The 13,865-nt window shown below is 36.2% G+C and overlaps 1 protein-coding gene across 1 annotated transcript; it reads right to left on the bottom strand.

The window, feature by feature from the left end:
* Positions 1-164: 164 nt before the first annotated feature.
* On the bottom strand, positions 165-1,721 carry LOC130745454 (NAC domain-containing protein 72-like). The gene is made up of 3 exons (XM_057597730.1): positions 1,401-1,721; positions 1,031-1,305; positions 165-938 (listed from the first exon to the last, which is right to left on the bottom strand). The coding sequence occupies exons 1-3, from the start codon at positions 1,579-1,581 to the stop codon at positions 372-374; spliced, it is 1,023 nt and encodes a 340-aa protein (XP_057453713.1). The 5' UTR covers positions 1,582-1,721; the 3' UTR covers positions 165-371.
* Between the last annotated feature and the right edge of the window lie 12,144 nt (positions 1,722-13,865).

The raw sequence follows: 13,865 nt of genomic DNA, 5'->3' as shown, positions 1-13,865 counted from the left end.
ATCATTAAAAGATCATATTTGATTGGAGGATTAGGAAAAAACTACTCACACATGGATTGTTTTCTTGATTAATTATATCATAGTAAAAACAATTTCAAAGTGGTAAATGGTTAATCACAATGTGTTCAATTCTTTCGAGCAACAACCGAACTCTCAACTCCATATTTGTAGAATTTAACTTATTATATACGATTAATAGAGACAATTGACAAAAACAAAAATTTAAGTACAATATTAATTGAAAGATCAACTATTTTTTTGTCTTAATGTGGAAGTTCAACTTGAGAAGATCTACATCCTACTATCATCCAATCCTTTTTTTTTTTGTTCAACCCACTGTCCAAACCTAAGCTACCAATAACTAATTCATTTCAGTCCCTGAAACCGAACCCAGTTTGCTGACCCAAATACCCGAACCCAAACGGGTCAACAGAACCGGGCAATAATCGCTGCGTGGTCAAATCCGGATTCTGCTGATAAAACCCGGAACTCTCAGCAACCCGATGGGTCCTCACACCGCTCTGAACCTCTTCCTCCGCCGTGTTCCTAGTTGTTGCGGACCAGTCCACGTGGCCGAACTGCGGCACAGAAGGGACATAAAGGTCATTGCAACTGTAATTCCCCATCCACTGAGCCTGGCTCCCCGGAACAAACTCGGGCACTGTGTCCAGATCCGTCGGGTTACCCCAGTCCGTGAAAATCCCGGTGGCAGAACCCAACTTCTCGTCCTGCTGCAGCGTCCGGAGCGAGTTCACGCGCGGCAGCGCAAAGCACCGGTCATCGATTTCCGGCAACGACTCCAGCATGTCCTCCACGTGAGACGACGTGGACGGCGATGAAGATCCATAGCTGCATTCTTTGCTCGAAAATGTTGCTGCCGCTTCCTTCTGCGTGCTCGATTTCTTCTTGTATATGCGACACAAAACCCACTCATCTAGCTGCAAAGAATACAAAAATAAATATTATTTTACTAAATATTGAGGAAGGAATATCGAATGAAAATTGTAAATTGGGTGTGTGCGCTGCGTACCCTGGAGCTGCCAAGTTTGTGTTTCCGCGAAGAGTCGAGAAGGCGATACTCGTGCATGATCCAGTTAGTTTTGGTGCCTTTTGGTGCTTTGCCAATGTAGAAAACGAGTGCTTTTTTTATTCCAACTTTTCTACCTTCAGTGGTAATGACTTTGTCAGTTCCGGTGGCTTTCCAATACCCAGAGCCAGCAACTCTGTTAGGTCGAGAACCGTTTGGGTACTTCCTGTCCCTGGGGCTGAAAAAATACCACTCTTTCTCACCGAAAATCGCCTTGCCTGTACCATAACCATAACCGAATTAAGTTACACTTGTTTGAACTAAAAGCAAAAATAATGTTCAAAATTGAAAAATATGGATGATGGATAATCACCTGGTAGAACCCAAGGGTCGAACTTGTACAGGTCAATTTCAGCAATGATTGGCAGAGAAAAATGATAGCCAGCAACCTTACGGCAGAGATACTGAACCAGAAGCTCCTCATCAGTGGGGAAGAATCTGAAACCAGGAGGTAAGCTCAATTGAGCAAGAGGGTCTTTTTCTGGAACTCCCATTCTGCTGAGATTTCACGATGATGAGGAAGAATTGAAGGATAAGAATTAAGAAGAGTTCAAAAGAGGAGCGTTTTTGTTTTGCTGTTGTTATAGATTTCTCTTGTTTCGTTTTTTTCTCTGTACACGGAAAACAATGCGGTTATTTATACAGCGGGACACGGAGGTTAAGACAGTGTAGCGTGATCTTTGCTGTGGGGTCCGCTAGAGTTTAGTCCTCTGAGAATGTGCCACGTTTCGGTTTGGAATAGATCATTATGCGGACGGTCTTATCGGCTTATCGTACGGTATGTGTGTTTTTTGGCGGGCTGGATTCAGTGTACAGAACTGTTTACGATTTTAGGAAAAAGAAAAAGAGAATCTTCGAATATTTATGAAAATATTCATGGTGAATACAATCATGGCGCCTACTATCATCTTTTTTTGGGAAAGAGAAATGCATTCCAAATAATTAGAGTTATAGAATTTTATTTAACATGAGAGAGAGTGAATTTTTTTTCAGAAATTTATTCAATTATAAATTTTGATCTATTATATATTATATTAGTAAAAAAGATCAACTTAAAGAAGTATAACAGAGAAAAATAATTAAGGCTAAAATTAAAAAAATAGTTAATTTACTAAATATTATTTTAGAATATTAAAATTAAAATCTAATGTAATTATCAAAGTTAAATTTAATTAATTGTTGATTAAAAAGTATAAGAAAATGTTGATATAATTTATTTGGTGATATTAAAACTTATTAATTGATTTAAAATATTTGAAATGCACTTTATAATTTATTGTATGTTTAAATAAATACATTTTTAAATTGTTAAAATTATTTCAATTCTAATTATTAAATTTGAATAGTATTAATTATTGCTACAAAGAAAACTCTAATACTCATAATGAAATGTTTTAACACAATTAATTTTACTTTATTGTAATTTATAAGTAAAAAATATTTAATATATATTTAATATTTTTATTTAAACTATAATAAATTTTATATAATGTTTATAAAATTGTTAAAACACCCGTGCAACGTACGGGTTTTATATCTAGTAATATAGTATTCAAATATCATATTTACTTGAATCATGTTTGATTCACACACTAACACTATGTTTGGTAAATAAGAGAGAGTAGAGAAGAGAGAAGATGAGTAGAGAGAAATATGTGAGAAATAGAGTGGAGAAGAGAAAGATTGATGTAGAATCTCTCTCCTTTCATTTGGTTGAGTAGAGAAAGAGAAGAGAGAATATTATTTTATCACAAAAGACAAACTTACCCATTAGTATAAAAAAATAAAAAAATAACCAAAAGCATTAACTGAAGTTGGTGAGGGGTGTTAGTGTAAATTTAAAAAAGCATGCACACTCTCTCCTCATTTCTTCTCAAAACCAAAAGATGAGAAAAAGCTATGAGTTCTACGTAATAATCAATCTCTTTTCTCTCTCACTTGACAACCAAACGAAGGTAGTTCTCTCAACTTCCCTCTCCTTTATTTCTCTCTTCTCCATCTCTTGCATAACAAACAGACCGTATAGATATACTTCCACTTAATGAGGTGAATAAAAGAAAGAATAAGATTGATGGGTCTACGTTCTACCGCTTATTTATGATAAACTATTAAATCAATATTGGTTTAAAATAGTGTTTTTTAAATATAATAACATTTTTAATATTTTAATGAATTATTTTCTCTCTAGCACCACATTTCCTGTGAACAAATGAATAATTGAATCGCCAAGATAAGGTAAACACGTGTAAATTCTCGCGTCATTATCATTTTTCACGTGTGGGTTTGAGAAAGACGGTGGACACGCGTCCAGCTTCAAAGTTAGTGAGGGTCTAGAAAATTTTCCACGAGCACGAAAAGGTTGAAGAATTGCACATTTGTTTATAGATTTTTATTTGTTATTGTAAAGTAAATAATAAATGGAACATTGTAGTAAGAGTTTATAATTTAATAAGTATATTATTGCATGCTTATCTTTCTATTTTGATCAAACGTACGGTCCCCACTATATTCATCTTTCCATAGTGAGACGCGTGTTGCTTGGACTATATTTCCTTGACCTTCTTCTCACCCACTTTTGAGTTATGCTCTTTTTACTTGGGCGTTTCTTTCACTCCTCAACTTCTACGAGCAATCTTACAAGTATTAGTATTTTATGTGTTGTTTTTAAAGCTCTTTGAGTCATTTTCCCAAAAAAAGAAAGGTGGTGACGTGGTTGGTCAAGGCCAATAAATATTATAAAGTGGTGTGGTTCACTGAACTGTTCTCCGTTGATTGGTGACATTTCAGGGTTTTCTGAACGTGGACAAGTTCGATTAGGTTTGAGATAGTAGCAGATAGGAAAAAAACAAAAGAGCATTGGTGCTGGTCAAGATCCTAATGTGAAAAGAAAAGATAAAGAACTCACTAACAAACAAACAAAGAACTCGCCATAAACTGGGAGGTGAGGGGATTTGGACATGGTAAAATATTGGATGCGACCAATAAAAGCAGGCCACAGGCCACAAAATGACAAAAACATAAAACAAAACAAACCTGCGCAACTTAAGGATCAGGTAACCTAAGTATGTCTTATGAATAATGTTTTATTTACGTATAAAACACACACTTCCATGAGTATGTGAAATATATCAAAAGAAGAGAAAGATAGATATGTGATATAATAGAAGAGAAAAATAAAAAAGAAGGTGAATGAAAATTTAAATGAGATGAAAAAGAAAATAGAGTGTGAATGAATCAATGTTCTATAAGTCTAAAAAACAAAAGTGTTTGGTGAACCACTCTATAGTCATAAAAAAAATGCTAGCTAGCAAGTAGCAATACTCTTTTTTCAATATTTCTTTTATTGGTTGAAATTCTCATGGAGTCCACTAAAAGTGTAAGTCTCACTTTCAATTTAGTAAAACTGTGTTAGAGTGAGAGATAGCGCTGCTCATATATAGTGATAATTAAACACCCGCGGTACTTACGCCGCTTTAGACCATATCACCACACAACATGTTTCTTTATTTTTTTTTCAAGTTTTCCACCGTTATAAAAATGAGTGTCGAGACACCTGTAATAATTCACGTATCACCATTGGTCTACAAACTTTCCAACTAATTTATTTGCAAAGTTATCCATGGACATTAATAATAAAAAACTAACTTGCAACCTAACAAATAAATAAAACACCTAGAACATATGATAAGAATAACATAAAGCCTGGACATGATGCTTTTTTATGTCTTAGTCAACATCTTGTCCAACCAGCATGATATTCACTTAATTGTGAGACGTCATATGAGTTGATATTCACTTAGTTATGACACATTTGAGCTGATAGTGATGCTATTGGACCTTCTCCCTTTTTAGATAATGCATTAACATAAATAATTAGGGATTACAAGGAAGAGGATTGGAGTGACGATTTTAGTGTTGGCTCCTTCAAAGACTTTACTGATCTCGATTATGGCTTCATTCTTGTAGATTTCTGACACATAGGGCGTAGGCGAGGTGAACAAGTACTTGAAATCTCTAATTCGTTGAAGGAGAAAATTTGAATTGATCAGGAAGTTCGAGGAAGAAAGTGCACTAAATTGGCTCTAATATTTGGGGTTTCTAGATCTTACTCTTTTAGGTTTGCCAAGAGATTTGTAAAAGAAAAAATGTGGGGTTTCGGGAAGCAGACGACTCGACTATTGTTTGGTGTTTCAATTCATGAATGGCTGTTGTATTTTGATTGCGTGATGAGGGCATGTTCTGTTGTCTATGTATTTTCTTTATTATCATTGTTTTAAATGGTTTATCTTTGGTTTACTAAGTTATTGTTTTAAGTTATTCAGATTTATGCAAAGTTCTTTATTTCTGAGCCTTTGAAGATTTTTGGGTTTTTAGGTATGAGTTATGGAGGATGAGGTAAAAAGGGAAAGAGGATGAGGAAGATGGTGGAAGGATAAGGGCTTTAAGTAATAAAAAAATATTTAGAGGGACCAAAACTGATATGAAAAATTACACGTAGGATTTGATAACTGACGTGGAAAAAAGGACTGTTCAAAATTAATGACACGTAAGCAAAATGACTTAATTTGATTAAAAAAATTCTCAAGATATTTCAAGGAAAAAAATTCCAGGGACCCAACTTAATTCCCTTTACAATTTCTGGGACCTAAAACTTATTTAAGTCTATTCTAAAATCCAAAATTGAAAATTGTTGGAAGTTGCCACTAGCGTCGGCAACTTCTTTAAAATTAAAACTCTAAACATTAAAAATCCTTATGAAATTTCATTTTCCCATAAGAGAATCAAATTGACTTCCAGAATAAAATAATCGAAACCGATTTACCTACATACCTTATGGGAATTCATTTTTTTTGGAAGTAAAAAAAAATCCAAAAATTAAGAATTCGGAACATAACCGGTGAAACGTGTTCTGAGTTTATGAAATCAGAAGCATAAGGAAATATATGTGTTCCGCATTTTAAATCTCGAATCCTGGTGAAGGAACTAATTTACTAACAATTAACAACTAACATTGGCCTATCAAAAAAAAAAGACCCAGGGTATTATAGATATTTATTACATTAAAGTAGAGTGTAAAATTGGTTGGTTGAGGGTGCCAAATTGAACACCCCTGTCCATTTGTCAATGTTTCTTGGATACTTGTTAATATTACTGTTCATTTGTCAATGATTTTTTTGTCTTTACCAATAATTTACCTGTCCAAGTCTAATGTTTTTTGTTTTTACTTTTTGTAATGAATTAGGGACGAATTCCAATTCGGTTGCTAAATTAATCAATTGTTTCGCCGCTAAATCGGTGGTTAGCTCCGTCACTAATATTGGTCACCAAATTGGCCGCAAATTTCATCATTAAATTCGTCGCTAAATCAATCACTGAGAGGCATATCGATTATTTAATTTCAGGATGAGAGTGCTATTAATTTGATAGAACTTCTAGCGTAAGAGAGAACTATCAATGAGATGCATCCTTTCTGGATGATATGATGCAATATTAGGAATGAAATGCATTTCATGGGGAGAGGGATATTTTTTAGGTCAAGACGAGGTAGTTCCTCAATGAGAAACCAACGTAATAATTCTCTAATCTAATAATTACATGAGGAAGAGACATTATTCATCAGCGGGTTGCTTAAACACTATTATGGTGGGCTTAAACTATCACATATGATTTGAGCAACTCATAAGCAACTTATTCATATTTCGCTCAACCATAGTTTCTTATTTGACTTTTGGTTGGGTCCCACTATATCATATATTTATACTATTTAAAGGTCATGACATTATTCAAGATCATGAATGAAAAAGAAAATATAATTTTTTTAGTCAAAAAGCAAGCAAAAAGAGAATAAGCAACCATTGTTTAAATAAGCAACGTTGCTAAAATTTAAGCAACCAGAACCGTCATGTCATGTTGCTCCAATGGTGCTCCAAAATAAGCAACATTGTTTAAATGCTCCAACTGGATTAAGCAACCCCATTGGAGATGCTCTAAGACACTTTAATATTTCTTAATGGTTACTATTGAGAGATTTAAGATTAGGTAATAAAATGGATAAATAAAGAAAACTCTTATTAATTCTAACAATAAAATGAGATTGTTTCATTCCATTCCACTTCGTTCCAAACATAGCATGAATCAGTTTTAGCCTTACGATTAACTTAAATAATGATTTGGTGTGTAACTAAAAGTTTTGAGTCCTCGGGGTCATTTGATAGTTGGTATGTCCCTTATTTATATACAATTATTTGAATGTCAATCAGTTAATTAAAATTTATTGAGATTATGATAAATTTATACAAATTAGAGTGAAATATCATCACCCTTCTCAAAGTTTGTGAGAATAACATTTAGCTTCATTCGTATTTAAAATTTAGGGTTAATGGTCAAATTAGTCCCTTCGTTTGTAAGCGAATTTGATTTTAGTCCCTCTGACGAAAAATGACGTTTAGTGGCGGTTATTTATACAATTACTGGCGGTTTTTGACCGCCACTAAACGTCATTTTTCATCAGAGGGACTAAAATCAAACTCGCTTACAAACTCAGGGACTAATTTGACTATTAACCCAGATTTTATTATTAAAATTACTTTTATACTCTTTTATATATTTACTTGAATTTAACAACACAATATAACATCATTCTTCATCAACAATTATTCTGCATAATTTTAAGCTTACATTGAAAAAACAAAAATAAAACAAAAGAAAGAGGGAGCCAGGTGTAACATTCACAACATAACATGAAAAAAACATTAACAACATAATATATATAAAACGAAATAAACATTGACAGCATGAATAAACATTAACATGTTGAACCAAACAATATATACTATGAACAAACATTCACAATAGAAAAAAACAAAAGAGGGAGCCAGCCAAGGGACATGCAACAAAATAAAACGGAATTGTAGAAGGGGTTGCTAACACATAGGGGTGTTCATAACTGATCCAGTCGAATAAAAACCGAAAAACCTAACAAAAAAACCGAAATCCAATTAAATCGAAAATCGAACAGATCCAAAATTAGAAAAACAGAAAAATTTCATTGGATTAGATCGGATTTTGGATTTGATTATCAAAACCTAACCAATCCAATCCAAAGCGAATGCTTACAAATAAATATAAATTCATTCATACGTACATGTATATGTCCTTAAATGTTTGGCTTAAAAGCATTTGTTGCCCCTGATGTTTCATGTTTGTGCAAGAGACACCCCCATCTATTTTTGTCCATGTTTGTACCCTTTATTTTTTTTTTGATAGGCAAATGTTAGTTGTTAGAAATGTTAGTAAATTAATCTTCCTCCGGGTTCGAACCCGGGACCATTCACCCTTCCTCCCACCCAACCCTTATGTCCCTAACTCTTACCACTTGAGCTATCCTTCGAGGACTTGTACCCTCAACGATAAGTGTAGCGAGTACCCTTCTGTCAGTTTGACGTTAGAAAACACTAAAAAGTATAGCGAGTACCCCTCCGTCCAGTGTTATAAAACTCGGCTCGGACCGGCCGGTTCGACCGTTCAGACCGTGAACCGGACCCTTGACCAGTCCGAGCCAGACATCCGATCGGCCATGTAACTGACTCGGTACGAACTGTTGCGACTCGGCCGGTTTAGTCAAAAACTCGGTAACTCGGCCTCTCGGTTCGACCGGCAAACTCAGTTTTTTTTAAACGTAAAAACTATTTTGGAGGAAGAAGAAAACTGGGTTCTTTCTGGAGGCTAGCACACTGGTTTTAGTGTTGAGTTGAGAAAGGATCTAAGTTTTCTTTTGCTGTCACTCTCCTTATGGCTTCCCTCTCAGCCCCACTCTTTCTATTCTTGAATTTGTCCATTCTTGATGAGAAAGGGAAATACTGGTTGATGGCTTCAAATGAAATAGAAAAAAAAAGAGAAGAAAACAAAAAGCGGATCAGATGGAGAGAGATGAGGTGACTCTAGAAGAAGGAGTGATTAAACATTGAAGTAGCTCTCTCTGTATCACCTTGGAAAGTAAACTCAGAACCAAGAAATCTTAACCCCCCTCTCCATGCGGCTGCACAATACTTACTCTAGTTGCTACAAAATTAGGGTTTTAACTGAGTGTTATATACTTATATATCAAATGGAGGCCCACATCTGTTATTTCTTCCTAATAGCCAGGTAATGGACTACTGCGGTGGGCCGTAAGCTGAAGATGTGATTTTTGAAGCAACCTAATTAATTTAGTTTATAAAGTTATATCACACTTTTTTTTATAGATTACTTATGTATATACCGTAAAAAATAATTTGGTATTTTTTTGAAACTATCAATTATATATCTAATGTATCAAATACTATACAATTATATTTGTAATATATAATAACATCCTACATATTTTGTTGTTATTAATATAGAATGTTAGTTTATACTATAAATTTATAATTTTTTAACATAAACCGAGTCAAGCAATCGAACCAGTGACCCAGTGGTTGAACCATTGACTCAGTAATCCAGTGCCTCGACCGAGTCGATCACCGGTCCGAGTCTGATAACACTGCCTCCGTCAGTTTGACGTTAGAAAAATAACAGAGGGGCTGATGTGACTTTTCATTTTTTATTTTTGACATGCCACGTGGATAATAATATCAACATTATCAAAATTCAGAAATGGAAAAGGGGTAAAATTCAGTAATGGAAAAATGGGTGGGGAGGATTCAAACTGATGACTTATAAGTAGCAAAACACACACTTAACCAGTTGAGCTACATACACGATTGATATATATTGCAAGAAAATTTGATTTATCTCATCTCCTTCATCATCATCAATTTCATTCCTCTTCTCCTTCCTTCTCCTTCACCATCAGAACACATACTCCACAGTTTCTCCCTCAAATACACAGAATGTTTTTTCTTTAGCTTTCATCTTTCTTTATCTTTGAAATTCTAGATCCCTTAGAACAAATGTCCTGCACGATGCTGGGACAATCGATTAGAACATCATATGACTGAAAAGCATGAACACAAAAAAAAAACAACTAAAAGAAACAAGACACAGGAAGTTGTTAACCCAGTTCGGTGAAACTACACCTACGTCTGGTTAGCTTTCGCCCAATGAAAAGGAATTCCACTATCTCAAGATCTAGGTATTACAGACACACATGAACACATCAAGTTCATTGTTCTTAACCTAATCTACCCAGTGGTCTTCTACTTAGAACCACAGCCTAAGTATGAGAGCCCCTCTCACTTTTCCTCAATCACTGCCACAGTGATTAGTAACAACAATAACACAAGGTTTGTTTGACAATCAAACACAACACATAACTCAGTCTCACTTTATAGAATCAGTGAGCAAGACTGGTTCACAACTGACAAAGACAAAGAACAACTTACACTTGTAAGAACACTTGATCTTCAAGGTAATTCTCTCGATCACGTCAAGCTTCAGGTCTTCGTCTATATATACTTCAGCAGAGACGGCTAGGGTTTGTTTGGGCTGAAGAACACTTTGATCCAACTCATATCAGTAAAGAATCTTCCAAAATCTGATATGAGTTATCAACAAATAAAATAGAAACAAATCTTTTAATCACAGATTTGTTCCAACAATAAACAACCCGCAATTGGCTCCCAACAATCAGTTACTTGACCTTCAAGTAAGCATAAAACGTACCATAAAACATAACCATAAGGGACCCACTTGCATGCCAGCAGGGGCGGATGTCCTGGCCTTCACCAAGGCAGATGTCACAACATCGGCTAGGACATCAGGTTGTTTTTAACAAAATTGATGACAACAAAGGAACAACAATCTCCCCCTTTGTCAAATTTTGTCTAAAAACAACTTCACTACCAGAGAGGGAGAAAAAAAAAAAAACAAAATCATCAGAGTCAGCAGCAGAAATACTCCCCCTCAAACCAATGCATCCACAACAGCCAAAACATGGAGGAACTCCCCCTCAAAAGATGCATCCAAATAAACACTGCCTGAAGTATATAGAAACCATATGCATAGCAGTACAAACTAAAACAACCACACTTGGTAACACTTGAACAGAAGCTAGCTTGAAGCACTTGAACATAGAAGATCTCCTGAACTTGTCTTCACAAAGCTTCATACTTATTACAGAACATAACCAGAATACCAAGTCTTCAAAAAAACTACAACACAGAATGAAACAAACAACACACTACTATTACTCCCCCTTTTTAGCACAAATTTGGCAAAGGTGGAAAGAATTTAAGCACAGCCAAATAAGAGTCAACTAGTACACAGACTAGGTCATGCACTAAACACCAGAAGAAGAGGAGTTTTCCTCATCATTTTCTGCAGATCCTTCCTTCTCAGCATCAGCTGCATGCTCACCCTCTTGACCAGCTTTCCCCTTGAGAGTTTGGATGAGAGCATCCACCTTAATCTTCCTAGCAGCAGCAATCCTGATGGTCTCTTGAAGTTCCTTGGAAATGGCCTCAAGCTCAGCAATGACACTGTGAGTTCCTGTGGCAGACATAGAGGCAGGAACAGATGTCCTACTGGATGGCAGATCAATGTCTAGGACATGAGGTTCCAGGAACAACCATTGGTCCAAAGTGATGGGAGTGCCTTTGGGCACAGGAACATCATCAACAGTGAGGATATGAGGATGCTGTTTCAGAATGATAGCAGTCAGTAAAGAAGGAAAAGAGATGGGGAGTTTCACAGCACATGTCTCTGCATGCTTCAAGGTTTGGGAAAACACAAAGTTGCCAAAGTCATAAGCAATTTCAGTCCCAATGCGATAGATAAGCTTGGCAAGCATAGCAGAAACAACAGAAGTATGGTTAGAGGGAACCCAATTCACCACTCCAATCCTATTCAAAATAGCATACTTCACACTCAGAACCCCAGTTGACAGAAGCTTCTTAGCAGGCCACTTCTTTACTCTTCCAGCAGTCAACTCCTCAGCAACTGTATCCAGAGAAAGTTCTTCTTCAACAAATTAAACCACACTTCTTTCAAGAGTTTGGTTGATGATAGCAGGAGAGAAATTCACACACTTGCCCCTGACAAACACTTTCCTGAATTCAGGACTGGTAGAATTATTAACATCTTCAGAGAGATTGACAATAAACTCCTTCACAAGCTTGTCATAGCATTTTCCTATGTTCATCACAGTCTTCCTCAACCCTGCTTTTGCAATCAAGGCAATGATCTCTTTGCAGGCTAACACATCAGAATCAATCTCCCTCTCTTTGGCAACACGTCTTTGATAGACATATTTCCATTTGAAGGCATTTTCTGGAGCATGAATAGACACATTATCTAGAGGAACATTAGGAACATCTGAGGGAATACGCTTACCAAAGAACATTTTCTTCTCAGAGGCAGTGATGTCCCGGACATCGCCTTCAACATCTGATTCAGTCTCCAAATCAATTCTGGAAACTTTCTGCTTTTTCCCAGTAGTCTTCTTGGCTTTCTTCCTAGACGATTCCACAGCTTTCTGCTTGCCTTTCCTTGACACCTCGGTTGCCCTTGATTTTGAAGACCCAGTAGCGATCTTGGTTTTCTTCTTCTGAACAACAGGGGTTTCTTCAACAGATGCTCTTCTTCGTTTAAGCATTCTGGCAGCAACACTCGCCAGAGGCACATCCTTTGAATCTTCATCATCAGAGTCATCCTGAACAATGGGAGGGGTCTGCATCGACTCCAATGACAAAACATCCGTTGAGTTTGCAGCCTTGGAATCAGAACTCTTGGATGAAGAGGAAGAATCCTTTGAGAGTGAAACTTCCTTGGCAGGCTTACCAGACAATGTCGCGACATTGTCTTCATCATTTGCAGAGACAGAAGTGTTGGAAACATCCTCAGGCACAGGGGCTTCAGGGTTTTGCATTGGGGTTGCACGAGACTTGTAGTGCTTCTTGGAAGGAGTTCTTGAGTTCTTCTTGGATTGAGTGGAAGAACTTGTGTGCAAACCCATAACCCTAGCACCACCAGCAGTTCTCTCTATCTTTCCTTTCACAGACTCTTTCTTGCTTGAAGACATGATGAACTGGTAAAGCAAAAGGACAAATACAAGAAATTGAGAAAAATGTAAGTGATGAGAAACAGAGATTGTTAGAGCAAGATTGGCAACTTGTTGTGAGATTGTGATGAAGCCATTGGTGATGATTATATAGCAGTTAAGTGAGAAGGAAGCAATGATGTCACAACGGCAGTTAATGGTAGTTACGAGGAAACTAGCCGTTAGACAGAAAAGGAGCTTTAATTGCTATGCTCCTTCGAAGAGGCAAATCCCAAGATTTCCTCTTAATTTGTCAAATGTAGCAGCATCCAAGGGCTTGGTAAAAATGTCAGCCAATTGTCTCTCTGTGGGGACATGTTCCAAAGTAACAATTTTATCCTCCACTAATTCCCTGATGAAGTGATGTCTGATATCTATGTGTTTGGTCCTGCTATGTTGAATAGGGTTCTTGGCAATATTGATAGCACTCAAATTGTCACAGTACAATGTCATGACATCTTGCTCAACTTCATATTCCTTGAGCATCTGCTTCATCCAAATATGTTGAGTACAACTGCTTCCAGCAGCTATATATTCAGCTTCAGCTGTGGATAAAGACACGCAGTTTTGCTTCTTGCTAAACCAAGAGATTAAGTTGTTTCCAAAGAAGAAACACCCTCCAGATGTACTCTTTCTATCATCAGCACTTCCTGCCCAATCTGCATCACAATACCCTACAAGAGAAGAGTTAGTATCATTTGTATAAAAAATCCCATAGTCACAAGTACCATTTATGTACTTAATGATTCTTTTCACTTGTAA

The sequence above is a fragment of the Lotus japonicus genome, chromosome 3 (genome assembly GCF_012489685.1).
Source record: "Lotus japonicus ecotype B-129 chromosome 3, LjGifu_v1.2".
NCBI classification, from domain to species: domain Eukaryota; kingdom Viridiplantae; phylum Streptophyta; class Magnoliopsida; order Fabales; family Fabaceae; genus Lotus; species Lotus japonicus.
This window is presented reverse-complemented; position numbering and strand designations above follow the sequence as displayed.